Below are 20,078 nucleotides of genomic sequence, written 5' to 3'. Positions count from 1 at the left end.
ACCTGCCTCGACCTTCCAAAGCATTGGGACCGTGCCCGGCCTTGAATAACATTTTTGAACATATCCCAGAAAGAAGTCTGTTTCTCATTTTTCTCTTTTTTTTTTTTTTTTTGGAGAGGAGTCTCGCTCTGTCGCCCAGGCTGGAGTGCAGTGGTGCAACCTCGGCTCACTGCAAGCTCTGCCTCCCGGGTTCATGCCATTCTCCTGCCTCAGCCTCCCGAGTAGCTGGGACTACAGGCGCCCGCCACCACGCCCGGCTGAGTTTTTTGTAATTTTCGTAGAGACGGGGTTTCACCGTGGTAGCCAGAATGGTCTTGATCACCTGACCTCATGATCCGCCCACCTCGGCCTCCCAAAGTGCTGGGATTACAGGCGTGAGCCACCGCGCCCCGCCATTTTTCTCTTATAGCATGGGGTAAAAACATACTTAAGCATGTTGTAATGTAATCTACTCACTACATGAATTTCTTTCTTTGTTTTTTGTTTCTTTTTTGAGACAGGGTCTCACTCTGTCACCCAGGCTGGAGTGCAGTAGTGCAACCATGGCTCACCGCAGCCTCGAACTCCCAGGCTCAAGCAACCCTCCTGTCTCTCAGCCTCCCAAGTAGCTGTGACTACAGGCTTGCACACCCTGCCTGGCTAATTTTTGGATTTTTTTTTTTTTTTTTTTTTTTTTTTTTGGGACGGAGTCTCGCTCTTTCGCCCAGGCTGGACTGCAGTGGCTCTGTCTTGGCTCACTGCAAGCTCCGCCTCCCGGGTTCACGCCATTCTCCTGCCTCAGCCTCCCGAGTAGCTGGGACTACAGGCACCCGCTACCACGCCCGGCTAATTTTTTTTTTTGTATGTTTAGTAGAGACAGGGTTTCACCGTGTTAGCCAGGATGGTCTCGATCTCCTGACCTTGTGATCTGCCCGCCTCGGCCTCCCAAAGTGCTGGGATTACAGGCGTGAGCCACCGCGCCCGGCCAATTTTTGGATTTTTTGTAGAGACAGGGTTTCACTGTGTTGCCAGGGCTGGTCTTGAACTCCTAAACTGAAGCAGTCCTCCAACCTTGGCCCCCCAAAGTTCTGGGATTACAGGCGGGAGCTACAGTACTCAGCCTCTCCCTCCCTTCCTTCCTTCCTTCCTCCCTCCCTCCCTCCCTTCCTTCCTCCTTTCCTCTCCCTCCCCTCCCTCCCTTCCTTCCTCCCCTCCCCTCCCCTCCCATTCCTTCGCCTCCCCTCCCCTCCCCTCCCCTCCTCTAACCCTCCCGTCCCCTCCCCTCCCCTAGCAACCCTGTTAACTGAATGACTTGTACCCTACTTATTTTAAACCACTGCTCTTGGTGACTTGATTTCTGACTTTCCTAGGTTGTCAGTATGTTCAGATGGTGTTCTTTTGTGACTTGCGTTCACCAGGCTCTTGTTTTCTAACAGCAATATTATGTTTGTATTTTAAATATTTTGCACACACACTTCATGTTATCTAGATAGTTCCCCTAAAAGATTTGGTGGCAAACTAGAATTATTTCTGGTTTTATGAAATGGTCAAAATAAAATACTGATGTGTTTGATTTGATTTTATAATTCAAATGCATAACACAAGCATCCCTTACCTGAAATACTTCAGACCAGAATTGTTTTGGATTTTAGATTTTTTTCAGATTGTGGAATATTTGAATTACACTTACCTGTGAGCATCCCTAATTTGAAAATTTGAAATCCAAGATGCTCCAGTGAGCATTTCCTTTGCGCTGTGAGCCTCATGTCGGTGCTGGAAAAGTATTGACTTTTGGAGCATTTGGGATTTCAGATTTGGATTAAAGATGCTCAACCTTTATACATCTATCTTTAAACCATAACAGATGGTTTTCTTTCTCTGCAGCAGCTCTTTTTTGTTTGTTTTTGGTGTTTTTTATTTCTCTGCGACAGCTTTTTGTTTTTGTTTTTTTGTGTTTCTTTTGAGACAGGGTCCCACTATGTTGGCCAGGATAGTCTTGAACTCCTGGCCTCAAGCAATCCTCCCACCTCGGCCTCCCAAAGTGCCAGGATGGTAGCCGTGAGCCACCATGCCAGGTGCAACAGCTCTTTCCTAGTTCTTCTGTTGTAGCATTTTAAATCCAGATGTTACATTGATTACTGTCCTCTGGATTTTTATTTCTAGCCTTATAGGGATAACATTGAACCTAGTCTTTCAAAATTACTACTTACCCCTTTCACACACACACACACACACACACACACACACACACACACACACACACACACACACACACACACACAGGAGTAGAGAGAGTAATTCACATTGAAACCTTATGGCCCCATCACCCAGCTTCGATTGTTATCAAAGCTTTGTCACTTTGTTTTTTTTCTCTTTGCCCATTTGTTTCTTGAGTTATTTTAAAGCAGGTGCACTTTATCCTATCTTTAACAGATAACTCCCTTTAAAAAAGAACTTCAGTGCCATTATCACATCTGACAACTATTTAAAAAAAAAAAAAACCCAGCCTGGGTAACATAGCAAGACCTCATCTCTACAAAACATCAAAAACAAAAAAATTAGCCTCGCATAGGTTAAATCCAGCCCCCTATGTGTCTGTTAATAAAGTTTTATTGGAACACAGTCACATCTTGGGGGCTTTTGAGCTACCGTAGCAGAGCTGGATATTTGTAACAGAGACCATGTGATTCACAAGGCCTAAAATATTTGCCGTCTGGCTCTTTACAGAAAATATTTGCCCACCCCTGAGCCAGGCCATTTGCTTTGTGAACTGGTTAAAATTGGCCAGGAGCTCTGTCTGTGCAGTGGAATATTATTTGGCCATGAAAAGGAATATAATTCTGACACATTCTACGCGTTGATAAACCTTGAAAACATGATATTGGTTGAAATAAGCCAGACCAAAAAGGTCTCATATTGTGTGATTCTACTTGTAGGAGGGCCCTAGATTCTTCCAAATCATAAGGACAGAAAGTAGAATGGTGGGTGCCAGGGGCCGGGGAGGTGCAGGGAAGGGGGAGATGCTGTTTAATGAGGATGGAGTTTCTGTTTGGAATGATGAAGAAGTTCCAGCAGTGGACGGTGGGGAGGGTTGAACACCAAGGTCAATGGACTTCCCACCACCGAACTATACAATTAAAAATGCTTAAAATGGAAAATTCTATGCTGTGTGTATTTTACCACATTAGAAAATCATACATATAAAATCATAATTATGTATATAATTATAAATAACTATATAATTGTAATATTTACACATAAATAATATATCCTACATTAAATTTATATATTTAAATATATTTATCTCTTTAATATATTAAATATTTTAGTATATTCATATATAAATTTAATACATAAAGATATTAATGTAATGTGTTAATTACTAATATAACAATGTATGTATATATTAATATACTAATATATCCTAATTATAATTATATATTAAATAAATATGTAATTTTTAGTTAAACATAATTATATTTAAAAATAATTTAATACAATTAAATATATAATAAATGGATACAATTTTATATTTAATATTACATATTTAATTTTATAAACATGGCTACCAAATAATTATATGTGCTCATAAATTATGGTATAAATATGTTTAGAAAGTTATATGTAGCTATAATTATACATTATTATCCATAGTTTTATATATAATTTTATAAATATATATTTTCAAAATTTAAATTTATATATTAGTATGTGTTACACATTTACTGTTTAGATTATAAGTTCAAATTTAAACATATACATTTATAAATACATAATCGTTTTATATATATTTCGTAACACCAGAAAAGTCTTTCTAGTTACTTTAGACCTTTTCCCCTAGCTTCTTACTTTGAGTATTTAACGGAAGTCAAGGAGGGCCTGAGATGTCGAGTCTGTTTGCAGTCGGTGTTGTTACTTTCCCTTGAGCCCCTTTTAATTTTGCTGTAGTTCATACTAGGACGTGGGTATTACTGTGCCGAGGTTGGTGACAGGCACCCTTCTCCCTGCTGGTCAGTGGTGCCTAGGAGCCATTGTCACCGAGGAAACCCCTCCCAGGGCCTGGGCTGGCCATCGGAAGCTGTCCCATGCTCGCAGACACGCACCTTCTCCCTTCACGGGCCTGAAATTCTCAACTGTTTGTCCCCATCAGACAGTTCTAGGAACTGTGATTGTGTCCCCATAAAAAAAAGATGACAAAATCTTCCCTTTTTATGAAAAACCCCACACCCTGCTGCTTTATTGCAACCCAAGATCCTATAAGAAAAGGCAATGTAGTATTTTCACCAGGAGTACTGAGCGAACATCTATTTCCTGCATTACCAAACCCAGACAAAACGCTGGCTCATACTTTTCTGATAAAAAGGGAAAAAATGCATTTGTATCTGTAATCAAGTGTAAAAGCTGTCATCAGCTGTCCTTCCTCCTGAGCACCATGCCCCTGTTAGCTGAGTGACACGCTCACCATGTCATAAAGCCATGAGGAGAGACAGAAAGTGAGGCTGGTGACGCCACCTGCTAGGACGTAAGAGGGACTGGACCGAAACTCAGCTTGGAGATGTCATCCGTTTCTCTCTCTCTCTTTTATTTATTTATTTATTTATTTTGAGACGGAGTCTCACTCTGTTGCCCAGGCTAGAGTGCAGTGGTGCGATCTCAGCTCACTGCAACCTCTGCCACCCAGGTTCAAGTGATTCTCCTGCCTCAGCCTCCTGAGTAGCTGGGATTACAGGTGCCTGCCACCGCGCCCAGCTGATTTTTGTAGTTTTTAGTAGAGACAGGGTTTCACCATCTTGGCCAGGCTGGTCTTGAACTCCTGACTTCGTGATCCACTTGCCTCGGCCTCCCAAAGTGTTGGGATTATAGGCATGAATCACCATGCCTGGCCTCTTTTTCTCTTTTTATTGTGGTAAAATACACTTAAAATGTACCATCGTAACCATCTTTATTAACATTTTTTATGTTTCAGAATAGGGTCTTCCTCTGTCAGCCAGGCTGGAGTGCAGTGGTAGGATCATGGCTCACTGCAGCTTCCAACGCCTGGGCTGAAGCAATCCTCCTCCGTCAGCCTCCTGAGTACTTGAGACTAGAGGTGTGAGCCACCATGACTGGCTAACTTTGAAATATTTTTGTACAGACAGGGTCTTGCTATGTTGCCTTGGCTGGTCTGGAACTCTGAGGCTCAAGTGATCCTCCCACCTTGGCCTCCCAAAGCATTGAGATTATAGGCATGAGCCACTATACCCAGCCTGTTTGAACCATCTTAAGTTGCACAATCTCATGGCATTTGTTGCATTTACCATGTCGTGCAACCATCACCTCTCTCTAGTTCCAGAACATTTTCATGATCCCAAAAGAGAACTTGTATCTGTTAAGCAATTATTCCCCATCCTAAGCCAGGGTGATCTCATCTTAACTTGATTGCAGCTACGAAGATCCTGTTTGCACATAAGGTCCCACTCACAAATACTGGGGTTTAGGACTTTGGGGGGTGCACCGTTCAACCAGTGCAGGTGTGGCGGAAGGCGTGGGCATTAAGAACACAGGAGGCATTGGATATCTATACTTTATAGATAATCCTATCCTTAGCTCTGTTTCTCCTTCGTTAACATGGCCTCCTCCCTCCCCTCCCCCCGGCCATAGTGAAACTAAGAACAGTGAGAAAACTGAGAACAGCAGGTGTCACCTTCCTTCTACCCAAAAGCCAGGTGAGCAAAAGGAGATGGGAGCAGGGAAGTGGATAATTCACTGCCCAGACCAGTGGTCTCGGCATAACACTCAGGCTGTCTCATCTCATATTCATTCACGCAGTCAGCATCTCTCCATAGCAGCGTATGTCTCTCTGTACATTCAGCTAGGCATTGGGGCTTTTTGCAGGAAGGATTGACTCTAAAGGGGCAGAAGTCTTCCTGAGGCAAGTTAGAAATTGGAAACTTATACAACCTCATACAACCTCAGGTGTGTGTCCTTACCCTAACACGGAGCCAAAAAGAGCCTCATCTTTCAAAAGGTAAGTGGAGAAGTTGCAGCTAATGCCTGTAGCATGACCTGTGGCCTCTACCTGGGCTTCATATCAGCTAAGATCTAGGCTTTTAGCTACTTTCAGGCCACTTTGGATGGACTAGAAAGGTGGAAATACAAAACTAGCAGGCCAGTAAGTCGCTCGTCTTGCAGAATGACAGAAGTGTCGTGCATTGAAGCAGCCAGGGTGTACTTGGAGTTGATTCAACTGCTGGGCAGGGCAGGGGAGAGCGTGTTTCTAAAATAGTGTGCATTGTACTTTCCATTTGTAGACTTAATTCTAATGAGTGAGAAGCACTTAACAGGACCACAAGGTGGTCCCTGTTCCATACTTAGCTCTAACCTGCAGATCGAGAGTAAGTCCCTTCCACATGCTTCCATGGGAGGAGAACTCAATTTCTCTCCTTGTCTTCTTTGCTGGTTTCCTGACTTATATCTGCTAGATCCTGCAGTAATTTTTTTTTTTTTTTGAGACAGTGTCTTGCTCTGTTGCCCAGGCTGGGGTACAGTGACGCTATCATGCTCCCTGCAGTGTTGACCTCCTGGGCTCAAGTGATCCTTCCATCTCAGCCTCCCGACTAGCTGAGACTACAAGCGCACTTCAGCACACCTGGCTTTTTTTTTTTTTTTTTTTTTTTGTAAAGGAGTGGTCTTGCTATGTTGTCCAAGCTGGTCTGAAACTCCTAGCCTTAAGCAATCCTCCTGCCTCAACCTCCCAAAGTACTAGGATTACAGGTGTGAACTACCATGCCTGACCTTGTGGTACTTTTATTTCATGGATGGCCGACAGAATTTGAAATTTGGATGGCAGCCAGTTTGTTGTTATCCCAAGGGCTTACAGATTAGTGTGGAAAAGTCTGTTGTCTGGAAAGAGGTGGGGTATGGAGGTGTGGTGGGGAAGGGAAGGAAAGATAACAGTAACAACATTTTGGGTGGGTTTCTGCAAGCAGGAAGCTGAGGAGCTGAAGCCAAGATACGTGCCCACACCACTGCAAACAGTGCGGACTCAGGCAAGATGTGCTGGGTATAAAATAGGCTTTGCACATGCTTGATACATTGTGCAAAGAACTTGAGAGTGGATAAACATGTATATTACCAGACTCTGTGGAGCTTGTTTTTTGTTCTCTTTACATTCAACTTACAAAATAAGGGTTTCTTCTTTCATTGATCTGAGTGGTGGGAGGGAAGGGTCTTTTGCAAAGCATCTCTATATTTTTTCCCTCCGAGGGTGTTGCTTCTTTCTGCCTGTCTACAGACAGGCTCCACACACCAGGGCAGCACTTGGCAGGAAGGGTGGATGTGGCCCGCATTTGTGCTACAGGTCTGAATTGCTGAAAGCCTGAAGCGACATTCTACCCAGCAGTAGAGCGCCAATGGAGTATGGCCCAGACAAGGCCCCCTCTCTGGAGTTACTGATACTCAGCTCCTTTCCAGCCCATGAGTCTTCCAGCTTCTGCTGCAGTCCTTGTTATCTTGCCCTGACTTTATTTAGCAGATTCTTCTGTAACCAAAATGCAGGTTCAGCCGCTCGCCGTTTGCAGAGTGCAATTAGCAAGAGCGAGGTCTAGTGTAAAGAAAGTGATTTTTTATTCCAGAGCTTTCTTAGGGGAAGAAGTACAGGCTTCCTGCTTGAGGCCACCCCTTTGCTTTTGGAGCACAAAGCAGGCACCTTTAAAGGAAAATGGCATGCAGGGGAGGAAGTGTATTTCTGTCTTTACACTGGTTTCCAGGGGGCAAGAAATGTTTTTCTGGGGGGGTGGGGGTGGGGGTGTAAAGAGCCAAAGAGAACATACATAAGCTTTGCAAACCATCCAGTCTCAGTTACAAGTACAAACCCAGCTCTTGCACCTTTTTTTTTTTTTTTTTTTTTTTTGAGAGAGAGTCTCACTCTGTCGCCCAGGTTGGAGTGTAAAGTGCAGTGGCGCATTCTTGGCTCACTGCAACCTCCGCCTCCTGGGTTCAAACATTTCTCCTGCCTCAGCCTCCGGAGTAGCTTGGACTATAGGCACGCATCACCATGCCTGGCTAATTTTGTATTTTTAGTAGAGATGGGGTTTCACCATGTTGGCCAGGCTGGTCTTGAACTCCTGGCCTCAAGTAATCTGCCCACCTTGGCTTCTCAAAGTGCTGGGATTATAGGTGTGAGCCACCATGCCCGGCCTAAGTGAGTTCTTGAATTATTCTTTTCACTGCCACTTTTTTTTTGGATAAAGGATTTTCTTTTTACTCAATTTTATTTATTTATTTATTTAAAGAACTTTTAGGTTCAGGGGTACACGTGCAGGTTTGTTACACGGGTAAACTGTATGCCACTTGGTGTACTGATTATTTTGTCACCCAGGTAATAAGCATCATACCTGACAGGTAGATTTTCCATCCTCCTCCTCCTCCTGTGCTTCTCCTTCCAGCGGCCTGGCGTCTGCTTTCTCCCCTCTCTGTGTCTGTGTGTCTCCGGTGTTTAGCTCCCACGTACAAGTGAGAACATGTGAGTCCACTTAGGAGAATGGCCTCTCCACCTCCATCCATGCTGCTGCAGAGGACATGATCTCGTTCTTTTTCCTTTAATTAATTAATTTTATTCTTTATGATTTATACTAAGACAGGTATAAATAACTCAAAAAAATGAGGTTTTTTTTTGCTTCTGAGTAACAGTGGTAACAGTACCAGCAACAGGAGCAAGGATGATAAAACCAATTCTTAGTTTCCAAGCCCATTAAGAAATGTTTCTATGGAAAGAAATCAGCGAAAACAATGTTACTGTCTTTACACAGTAAAATATGTGCACAGAAGGTAAAGGGAGCGTGGTTTTACTCAACTAAGTTATTGTAACAATCAGAGCTTCTAAGGTGACTGCATTAGCCAAGCACCACTGAGTGTTGTGGGGGCCTGTCTCTGTCGCCCATATAGGACTTGGACCCTCTGTGGAACACCCGAGTACCTAGCCCCCGAAGTCATTCAGAGCAAGGGCCACGGAAGGGCTGTGGACTGGTGGGCCCTCGGCATCCTGATATTCGAGATGCTTTCGGGGTAAGTAGAGTCTCCGTAGAGAATCTTCATCTTACAGGCCAGCACCCCCTTCCCCCACCCATTCGTCCACTCGGCATTTCTGTAACCTTGAAAACAGTACGTGAGTGTCGAAAACACACAGTGTGGCTGCACACACATCTGCTGCCCTGCTGAGGTTGGCAAGGTGAATTAGCAGTTGAGCTTGTGTGAATAAGAGGCAAAAAACCCAAACTTGTGAAGGAACCACCCATGCATGCCCATTGAGATTTTTATATTGAAATATCCATATCTTCTTTAAATATACAATTAACATTCTGGGCTGCTCTGAAGGTAGTGAGTTATCTCAGTTGATATTCACAGTTAGCTACCAGTTGAACTCCTTAGTCTGCTTTTTCTCCCCTTATCACTTCTGTGCTTGATTAGTCTTAGAAAGAATTTACAAATTAAATACAAAAAATAACCTTCTGCACTGACGCTTCCTGAAGCAATCTGCAGAGCTCAGGAGGGCACAGGTTGGGTCAAGGTAAATCAGCCAAATACAATTGAGTGGTTTCTGGATGAACAGCCGGCAAGGAAGGGAAGAATGTATTCTTTCCTAAAACCCCAGACTTATGTTACCAGGAAGGAGTCCTGATCCAGACCCCAACAGAGGGTTGTAGGATCTCTTGCAAGAAAGAATTCAGGGCAAGTCCATAGATGAAGTGAAAGCAAGTTTATTAAGAATGTAATCCTGTAATCCCAGCACTTTGGGAGGCCGAAGAGGGCGGATCACGAAGTCAAGAGATGGAGATCATCCTGGCCAATGTGGTGAAACCTGTCTCTACTAAAAACACTTAGCTGGGCCCGGTTGGGTGCTCCTGTAGTCCCAGCTACTTGGCAGGCTAGGGCAGGAGAATCGGTTGAACCTGGGAGGCGGAGGTTGCAGTGAGCCAAGATGGCACCACTGCACTCCAGCCTGGTGACAGAGTGAGATTCCATCTCAAAAAAAAAAAAAAAGAAAGTAAAGAATAAAAGTGTGGTTACTCATTAGGCAGAGCAGCCCCAAGGGCTGCTGTTTGGCTATTTTGGTGGTTATTTCTTGACTGTATGCTAAACAAGGGGTGGATTTTTCGTGAGTTTTCCAGGAAAGTGGTGGGCAATTCCTGGAGCTGAGGGTTCCTCCCCTTTTTAGAGCATACAGGGTAACATCCTGACCGTGTCATGGCATTCGTAAACTGTCATGGCCCTGGTGGGAGTGTCTTTTAGTACCTAATGCATTATAATTAATGTATAATGAGCCATGAGGACGATCAGAGGTCACTGTTGTCGCCATCTTGGTTTTGGTGGCATTTGGCCGGCTTTACTGCAGCCTGTTTTATCAGCAGGGTCTTTGTGACCTGTATCTTGTGCTGACCTCCTATCTTGTCCTGTGGCTTAGAATGCCCTAACCGTCTGGGAGTGCAGCCCAGTAGGTCTCAGCCTCATTTTACCCGGCCCCTGTTCAAGATGGAGTTACTCTCGTTCCAACGCCTGTGATACCTGTGTTGGGTGAGATTTGGAAGTCAGGAGAGGTGCCATCCCCCCTGCGACCACATAACAGAGAGGTCGGTCATTTGTTGGGACGTCAGCATGATTGAGTGTTCAAGTCTAGCATATGCCTGAGACAGCTCCACTATGACTAGACCAGAAACGCAAAGGAAGCACGCAACACTTGGAAACCCAGGACGTGGGCGTCATCCTCGTTCCGTTGTTACTGCTAAGATGACACAGTAGCGTGGCACTTTTCCAGATAGGAACCTGTAGGAAGGAGCGAGCTACGTGTCAGAGGAACTGTTGCACCGTGTGGCTCTGCACGAAAGGCTCTTCTCTCTGGGATGAAGATGAAGCCCAGCCAGCGAGGGCCCAGAACACCAGTTGGGGGATCCTCTGCCGCGCTTTGCCACAGCCGACACTCTGCCTCCTATGTTCTCCCTTTTCCTGTTTCCTTCTTTCTTCTGCTTGCCCCCGAGTCTCAAAGACAGACACCAGCGTATCCTCTGAGTGCCCTCCATTGTCGCAAAAGCCAGATCCTCTCTCACATCACTCTGATTCCCTGCAGGGGGTAAAGACCAGAGTTTTACTGGGGAACCTTCCCTTTCAGTTGGAAACAAAGGAGGGAAGAAAGAGAGGCATTCTCCTGCCCGGAAGGCGTGTCTAAGCCAGATCCTGCTGGCGGGGAGCACCGAGCACTTGTTCCTGGGGGTGTGGAGCATGTGACATTCTAACATCCACCTCAGGAAATCCAGGCAGTCGCTGACTTTGTTTGGGGAGCAGACAGGGGTCATCATCCCATGTGCTTATCTCTGCCCTCTTTTATAAAAAAAGTGAATCCGTTAATTCCCACACTAGCTTAGGGATCAGAATGATGTTGAACAAGCACTACCAAAGAATTCCACCACAAAACCGGAGCCTGAGATGCCGCAGGAGAGTGGAACCCGTAAAAACCTGTATTTCATTGTCTAGCTATCCATGTGTATTGTTTATCATCCATCTATCCATCTACCCACCTGTCTATCTATGTTTATATACTTTTCCATCCATCCACCCACCTACCCCCCAACCCCTTCATCCATCCACCCACCCACCCCTTCATCCATCCATGCACCCACTCCCCCACCCCCTACCCCTTCATCCATCCACCCCCCCACCCCTTCATCCATCTACCACCCCACCCCTTCATCCATCCATGCACCCCTTCATCCATCCATGCACCCACCCCCCCACCCCCCTACCCCTTCATCCATCCAGCCCCCCACCCCTTCATCCATCCATGCACCCACTCCCCCACCCCCTACCCCTTCATCCATCCACCCCCACCCCTTCATCCATCCACCCCCCCTTCACCCATCCATGCACCCACTCCCCCACCCCCTACCCCTTCATCCATCCACCCCCCCACCCCTTCATCCATCTACCACCCCACCCCTTCATCCATCCATGCACCCACCCCCCCACCCCTCTACCCCTTCATCCATCTACCACTCCACCCCTTCATCCATCCACCCCCCGACCCCCCACCCCTCCATCCATCCATCCATCCATCCATCCACCCACCTACCCCTTCATCCATCCACCCACCCACCCCTTCATCCATCCACCCACCTGCCCACCCACCACTTCATCCATCCACCCACCGCTTCATCCATCCATCCATCCACCCACCCTTCCATCCATCCATCCATCCATCCATCCACCCACCCACCCACCCACACACCTATCCCTCTCTATCTCTATGGTCTACCTATTTTGTGTGTATGTATGTATCTGTTTATCCATTTATCCTTATCTATCATCTGAGTTGTCATTTATATATTTATATATCCATCTCTCTCCATCTCTTTATCTCTACGATCTTTTTATCTGTCTACCTACCTGTTATCTATGTATTTACCTATCATCTATCTGTCATTCATGTACCAATCTATCCAGCTACTTCCTATTTATCTATCTGCCTATCCATCTATTTATCATCTGTCTTTCTATGTAACTGTTTACCTCCCTACCTATCCATCTATCAATCATCTATCTACCTATTCATCTATCTGCTTTTCTATATATCTATGTATTTATCAATCATCTACTTACCTACCTATCCCTCTATCTCTACCTTTCTATCTAGCTATCAATAATCTACCTACCTACTGGCCTGTTGGTCTTTTGAATTTTCCATTACTCTTTGCTGAGACATGCCTACAAATCATATAGAACCAAACTTCTCAATATGCACCCTAGCCCATTATGTCCTAGGCAAACCCAAAAGGTTAAAAATAACTTAGCCATATTGATCAGCATCCACCCAAGGAAAAGCACCACATTTTCCTTCAGTGATAACACTGACCACAAGAGGGCAGCATTGCCTGAGGATCGTTGTATCCTGTAGTCTAATGGTTTTAAATAGAGTGAGGTTCGTGTGCCCCAAATTTTATTGATTCTAGGATAGAGTAGACTATTATTAGAATACAATATACTATTAGGACATAATATTGTTAGAATACAACATAGAATTATTAGACTATAATTAAAACAGAATATTAGTCTCGGTATGCTGAAGTTAAAAATACATAAAAATAAATTTAAAAAGAATAGAATATTAGACTCTTAGAATGACTGTATTCGAATTATATAAAGTTACCAGAATTGTTAATAGGCTATAACATTGGAATATTTAAATATATTAGAGTACAATAGAATAGAAAATAACCTAATTATAATGTAATAAATCATTAGGCTAATTGAAAATGAATAATTAGGCCAGGCACCATGGCTCACGCCTGTAATCCCAACACTTTGGGAGGCCGAGGTGGTTGGATCACCTGAGGTTAGGAGTTCAAGACCAGCCTGGCCAAAATGGTAAAACCCCGTCTCTACTACACATACAAAAAAAAGCCAGGCATGGTGCCTGTAATCCTAGCTACTCGGGAGTCTGAGGCACGAGAATCGCTTGAACCTAGGAGGCAGGTAGGTTGCAGTGAGCCGAGATCGCACCACTGCACTCCAGCCTGGGCAACAGAGGTGAGACTCCATCTCAAAAAGAAAAAAAAAAAAAAAAGAAAATGAATAATTAAATTAAATGAATAACCATCTCCCAATCAAAGCCCAGTCTGCTGACCTGTGCATTTCATGAGGCAGGGAGCTATTGATTCACAGTAAGCCTATTTTTATTTTCCTTTTTTCTAATTAGAGTCTATTTCTGGGTGAATATTGTTTTTTCAATTTCTCAGCAGCCCTGTGTCTCTTCACATGGGTGGGTGTTTTGAAAGTTACCAGCTTCGCCGACCCCAACTCTCCCAGGCATTCCTGTGCTCTTCCCCAGCTCCGGCCGGCCTGAGCTCGCCTGGACCACCCCAAGCCTTCTCAGTCTCCTGCATCCCCTCCTGCCTGCAGTACATTTTCCTGGAAGCAGCTGCAGGCATCCTGTCCACGTACCCATCAGCTGTGTCCCTATTCCCTGGGAGCCCACTTGTTGCTTCCCAGATGACTGGAGCAGAATCGGAGGCTCGTTATCATATGAGGTTCTGAGACGGTCTGCCTGTGGGTTGTCCACCCCCGTTAGACAACAGCCTGGCCCCTCCTTGTCTTCCCACTGCTTTTTAAACGTGCCAGGAAGCCTGACCTGTCCCCCTGCCCAAAGGCTGGCTTCCTTTCTCCTTCTTTTCTTTTTCCCTTTCCTTTCCTTCCCTTTCCTTTTCTCCCTCCCTCCCTCTCTCCTTCCTTCCTCTCTCCCTCCCTCTCTCTCTCTCTCCTTCCTCCCTTCCCTTTCCCTTCCTCCTTCCCTTCTTCCTTTCCTTTTCCTTTCCCCTCTCCCTCTTCCTTTCCCCTTTCCCTTTTCCCCTTTCCCCTTTTTCCTTTCCTTTCCTTTCCTTTCCTTTCATTTCCTTTCCTTCTTCCTTTCCTTTCTGTTCCGCCTCGCTCTGTCACCCAGGCTGGAGTGCAGTGGCACAATCTTGGCTCACTGTAACCTCTGCTTTCTTGTCTCGCTCTGTCACCCAGGCTGGACTGCAGTGGTGCAAATCTTGGTTCACTGCAACCTCTGCTTCCCAGGTTCAAGCGATTCTCCTTCCTCAGCCTCCTGAGTAGCTGGGATTACAGGTGTGCGCCACCATGCCCAGCTAATTTTTGTATTTTTAGTAGAGAGGGGGTTTCACCATATTGGCCAGGCTGGCCTCAAACTCCTGACCTCAAGTGATCCACCTGCCTCGGCCTCCCAAAGTGCTGGGGTTACAGGCGTGAGCCACCACACCCAGCCAGGGCTGGCCCTTTCTCTTCCACTGCACATGCTGCAGGCTCACCTGTCACCTGCTCCCACAGCCCTCTGGGGCCTCCCCTGTTCTCCTGGGCCATGCCCTGTCCGACCAGCCCATCTGTTTTCTTTATACTGATTAGCAGCTCTGAAACCATCTAAATTTTGTATGTGTTGACTGCCTCTGAGAGCAATGCTCCCAAGCTGCTCTCCTCACCTCCTTGAACCCAGAAACTTCTGGTGGCTGGAGGGAGGGCGCTGCTGCACATGCAAGTGGAGCCGGCCTGCAGTCAGAGTCTTCCTGCTCCCTTCGCAGCCCGTGTCTGCACCTTTCCTATCGCAGCTCCATTTGCTGGATTCCCACTCTTAGCAGGATCAAGTGAGGCTGTGCCTTGTCTGTGTTATTGCTTTAAGTGATTATCTCAATCTTCCACTAAGCACAGGGAAAACCATCTATTTGGTAAAATCTGCCATGTGATTAGGAAGGGGATCATATCATGATGCAGATTTTATTTTCATGGAATGAGACATGTTTAGGTCAGATGAAAATTGTGTGGCACATTCTGGAACAAAATCACTCATGCACTTTCCAAGGACCCAAGCTCAGCTCCGATTTCTTCCATCCTATTCTCTTTCCTCATCCATTTCTGTGGTTTTACTCTCCCAGATAGTTTAACTCAAGAGTCAGGTAAAGGCTGGACGTGGTGGCTCATGCCTGTCATCCCAGCACTTTGGGAGGCTGAGACAGAAGAATTGCTTAAGCCCAAGAGTTCAAGACCAGCCTGGGCAACATAGTGGGACCCCATCTCTACAAAAAATAAAAATAAAACTAGCTGGGTGTGGTTGTATGTCCCTGTAGTCCCAGCTACTCAGGAGGCTGAGGTGGGAGGATTGCTTCAGCCCAGGAAGTTGAGGCTGCAGTAGTGAGCTGAGATTGCACCAGTGCACATCAGCTTGGGTAACAGAGCAAGACACTGTCTCAGAAAAAGAAAAAAAAAAAATCAGCTAAAGCATCAAGAACAAAACACAGGGACACACAAGACATACAGCAGAGTGCAGGGTAAGAGAAAGCCCCCGGGCCATCTTGTCTTAGTTGTGACAGCAGTGATTCTCAAAGTGGCATCCCAGAGGACTATGGGGTTCCTGAAGTGTGTTTTAGCAGATGAGTGAGATAATTTTTCCAACGACAGATCTGAATAGTGATGAATTTTCTTCATAGGTGTCAACTAAGACAATACAGCATAGCAGACAGGGTGCAGAAGATCCTAGAGAAGGTGGAATTTGGCTGCAGTGGAGCCTCTTCCACGGGGAGCATTAGGCATTGTGCAGTGGTTCTCAAACATGTTGGCCTCGGGAACCCTTCAACACACAGCTCAAAGTTATTAACAACCCACAGAACTTTCATTTCTGTGTGTTACAGCTGTCCGTGCTGACTACATTTGAAATTAAAGTAGAGACTGAAATATAAATAAACAGAATACATAAATAATATATATGAGAAGTTAAATAATAATCAGAGGAGAACATAAATGGCATTTTTAAATGAAAAAAATGTGTAACCACACTTTCTAGAATTAAAACCATTCAGGCTGGGCATGGTGGCTCACGCCTGTAATCCTAGCACTTCAGGAGGCTGAGGTGGGAGGATCACTTGAGCCCAGGAGTTGGAGGCCAGCCTGGGCAACATAGTGAGACCCCATTTCTACAAAAAATAAAATGAAATAAATAAACCAATTAGCCGAGCATGATGGTACATGCCCAGGGTCCCAGTACTTTGGGAGGCTGAGGCGGGAGGATCACTGAGGCTGGGAGGTCAAGGCTGCAGTGAGCTGTGGTCTCGTCACTGCACTCCAGCCTGGGCGACAGAGAGACCCTGTCTCTAAAAAGAGAGAAAACATTCGTGAGGAGGTTGGCTGTATTTTCTGTGTTTTGTGAATCTCTTTAGTGTCCAGCTTTCACAAGGGCTGCTGGCCTCTCCTCCCTTCGTCTGCGGCCTGTCTGCTGTGCTGCGTGGCACGTTGTTTAGTTGAGGCATTGGAAGAAAATTCATCACTATTATGAACTGGAGTCAGAAAAACGACCTCAGCCATCCCTAAATTGAGGTCGGGAAGCCACCCTGGGACTCCACTTTGAGGGCCACTGCTGTGATGCCCAAGTCAACGTGCCCGGGGCTATATTTTCACCCTCCACTCTGCCCCAACCCTTACACGCCCCAGTGCTTGCTCCTTCCGCTTTATCTGGCCCTCGAGTTTCCCTTTCTCATCTGCCACCTCAGCCACACTGGTTCATCTGAGGAGCACAGATTTTATATTTATTTATTATTATTTTTTTTTTCTTTAGAGGGACCCTCGCTCTGTCACCCAGGCTGGAGTGTAGTGGCGCGATCTCAGCTCACTGCAACCTCTGCCTCCTGGGTTCAAGCAATTCTCCTGCCTCCGCCTCCTGGGACTACAGAGGCTGTAGCTGGGGACTACAGAGGCTGTAGCTGGGAACACAGGCACACACCAGCACGTCCAGATAATTTTTAAATTTTTTGTAGAGACGAGGTCTCACTGTGTTGTCCAGGCTGGTCTTGAACTCCTGGGCTCAAGCAGTCCTCCCGCCTTGGCCTCCCCAAATGCTGGGATGACAGGCGTGAGCCACTGTGCCTAGCCTGGGCATGAATTTTTCAGGCGAAAATCTCGAGCTTGCATTCATGCTGATTAGCAGATTGTCCTTGCAAGTGTAGCTGTCACCACAGATCAATTTAACTTGCTTAATAATGCCAAATGCCATATAATGAGAATTTATTCTCCACTTGGTAAGAATTGGAAGCAGTCTGTATGTTTAGAGACAGAAATTTGAGGGTTTCAGCGGGCACTGCCCAGGCGTCCGGGGGAGTGCTGTTTCTCAGACACACACACACACACAGTGTCTCTGCTCTTTCTTTCAGGCAAGATCATCAGTTAGTGCTCACTTATTATTTATCTTTTTCCGCTTATTAATACCTTTCCCATGATCTTATGTAATGTCTACTGTCCAAGAGCACTTCGTTTAATATTCTCCATAAATGTTTTTAGGTATGTATGGCACATTTCCTCCTGGAGTTTAATGCTCCATTCCTGTATTTGTGCATTATTCACACAGCTGAATGTATTCAGACAGGGTCGCCACCCAAACCCAGAGAGAAACAGGAATACAACTCCCCCAACTACTGTTAGAACGCTGCGGGCAGGTGAGGGAGGATGGGCTCAGGAGGTTGTTAACGTCTGAGGCGGCAGGGTTGGCGCAGATCGGATAAGTGTCCATACTCAGAGCTCTGCTTCCCAGCCTGGCCTGGGTGGTTTTTCAGTACGTTGTGGCGGCTCGTAACTCCAGGACCGGCGGCCCAAAGAGATACCCTATTGGGAAACTCACCTTCATGCTAAAGTGCAAAACGAGCAACTGAAATGTTATTTAAGAAGGAAGAAATGCTGTGTTAGGGCCACGTTGCACGCACCTAATCATTTACCTTTCTCTGGTAACTTTCATTTCCTCATGTAACCCACCCCCACTTCTCTGTCACCTCTCCCATTGATTTCCATTTTTGTACTTCGTATTTCTCCTCTTTGTTTTTCTTTGAATTTTTCTCCACTGCAGTGTATTGGACAGTTCATGTGTGTAGTTCTACGTATGAATGTTCTGACGCTGCTGTTAGAAACTACCACAGACTGAGAGGTTTAAACAAGAGAACTTTATCCTCTCTTAGTCCTGGAGACCAGAAGTTTGAGATCAAAGTGTCTCAGGACTGCACTCCAGGGAAGGATCCTTTCTGCCTCTCCCAGTTCCTGGGGGCTCCAGCATCCCTGGGCTTGTGGCCACATCACTGCAGTCTCTGCCTCCACCTTCATGTGGCCTTCTCCTCTGTGTCTCTGTCTCCTCCTCAGTCTCTTAGAAGGAAGGACACCTGTCATTGGATTTAGGGCCACCCTAATCCAGGACGATCTCATCTCAAGATCGTTCAATTAATCACATCTACAAAGACCCTGTTGCTGAGTAAGGTCTCATTCCAGGTCTGGGCATTAGGGCGTGGACAGATCTTTCTGAGGGCCACAGTTCAATCTACTACAGGTGTATCCAGTTCCCTCTGGAGGCTCTAGGAGAGGATACTCCCTGCCTCTCCCAGCTCCTGTGGGCTCCAGGCATCCCTGGGCTTGTGGCCACATCACTGCTGTCTCTGCCTCTGTCCCCATGTGGCCTTCTCCTCTGTGTGTGTGCCTCCTCTTGAGTCTCTTATGAGGATACCTGTCATTGGATTTGGGCCTACCCTATTCCAGGATGATCTCATCTGAAGCTCCTTAATTCTATCTGTGAAAACCCTGTTTCCCAATAAGGTCCCATTCACAGGTTGTTGGGGCAAGATCATGGATGTATCTTTTTGGGGACCTCTCATTCCGTCCACTCCACTGAATTTTGTTAAGGTCAGGAAGTGATTTGGAATCTACAGGAGAATTATTTTTGCTCATGGACATTTCTGATCATCAATGAGGGTGTCATTTGAAAGCTCCATTTTATAAGGTGTTTCCGTTGCTAGCATACCTGAATTAGAATATCTTAAGTCAAAAGAAGCTAAATGGAAAACATGACTTTGAGCCAATATGAGTATCTGTCCTGATCAATATGAGAAAATCTCAGAAGTACAACTTGTGCCACGGACATGTAAGTGTCTAGTATACACTTACTGGTTGATGAAATGGTTTGGCTTTGTGTCCCCACCCAAATCTCATGTTTAAATGTAATCCCCAGTGTTGGAGGCGGGACCTGGTGAGAGGTGGTTGGATCATGGGAGTGGTTTCTGACGGTTTAGCAACATTGCCCTAGTACAGTCTCATGATAGAGTTCTCAGGAGATCTGATGGTTTTAAAGTGTAGTACTTCCCCCTTTGCTCACTCTCACTCATCTGCCACCACGTAAATGTGCCTTGCTTCCCCTTCGCCTTCCACCATGATTGTAAGTTTCCTGAGGCCTCCCCAGCCATGCGGAACTGTGAGTCAACTCAATCTCTTTTCTTTTCTTTTTTTTTTTTTTGAGACAGAGTCTTGCTCTGTCACCCAGGCTGGAGTGCAGTGGCGTGATCTCGGCTCACTGCAAGCTCCGCCTCCCGGGTTCACGCCATTCTCCTGCCTCAGCCTCCTGAGTGGCTGGGATTACAGGCTTCCACCACCACGCCTGGCTAATTTTTTGTATTTTTAGTAGAGACAGGGTTTCACTGTGTTAGCCAGGATGGTCTCGATCTCCTTGACCTTGTGATCCGCCCACCTTGGCCTCCCAAAGTGTTGGGATTACAGGCATGAGCCAC

General features: G+C 45.9%; 1 protein-coding gene across 3 annotated transcripts in view; it reads left to right on the top strand.

Annotated features, from left to right (window-relative positions):
• Window positions 1-20,078, top strand: part of LOC101127525 (protein kinase cAMP-dependent X-linked catalytic subunit) — a 109,029-nt gene that overhangs the window by 63,082 nt on the left and 25,869 nt on the right. For 2 of the 3 annotated variants that reach the window (XM_004063745.5, XM_055376372.2), the window contains exon 4: window positions 8,905-9,024. The exons of the other annotated variant lie outside the window; for it this stretch is intronic. In XM_004063745.5, coding sequence (XP_004063793.2) covers window positions 8,905-9,024 — 120 coding nt within the window. The remainder of the gene's footprint in view (window positions 1-8,904; window positions 9,025-20,078) is intronic. 3 annotated transcript variants of the gene reach the window in all.

Source organism: Gorilla gorilla, chromosome X, assembly GCF_029281585.2.
Source record: "Gorilla gorilla gorilla isolate KB3781 chromosome X, NHGRI_mGorGor1-v2.1_pri, whole genome shotgun sequence".
In the NCBI taxonomy this organism is placed as follows: domain Eukaryota; kingdom Metazoa; phylum Chordata; class Mammalia; order Primates; family Hominidae; genus Gorilla; species Gorilla gorilla.
The sequence above is the reverse complement of the archived record's forward strand: the minus strand, read 5'-3'. Positions and strand labels throughout refer to the sequence as shown.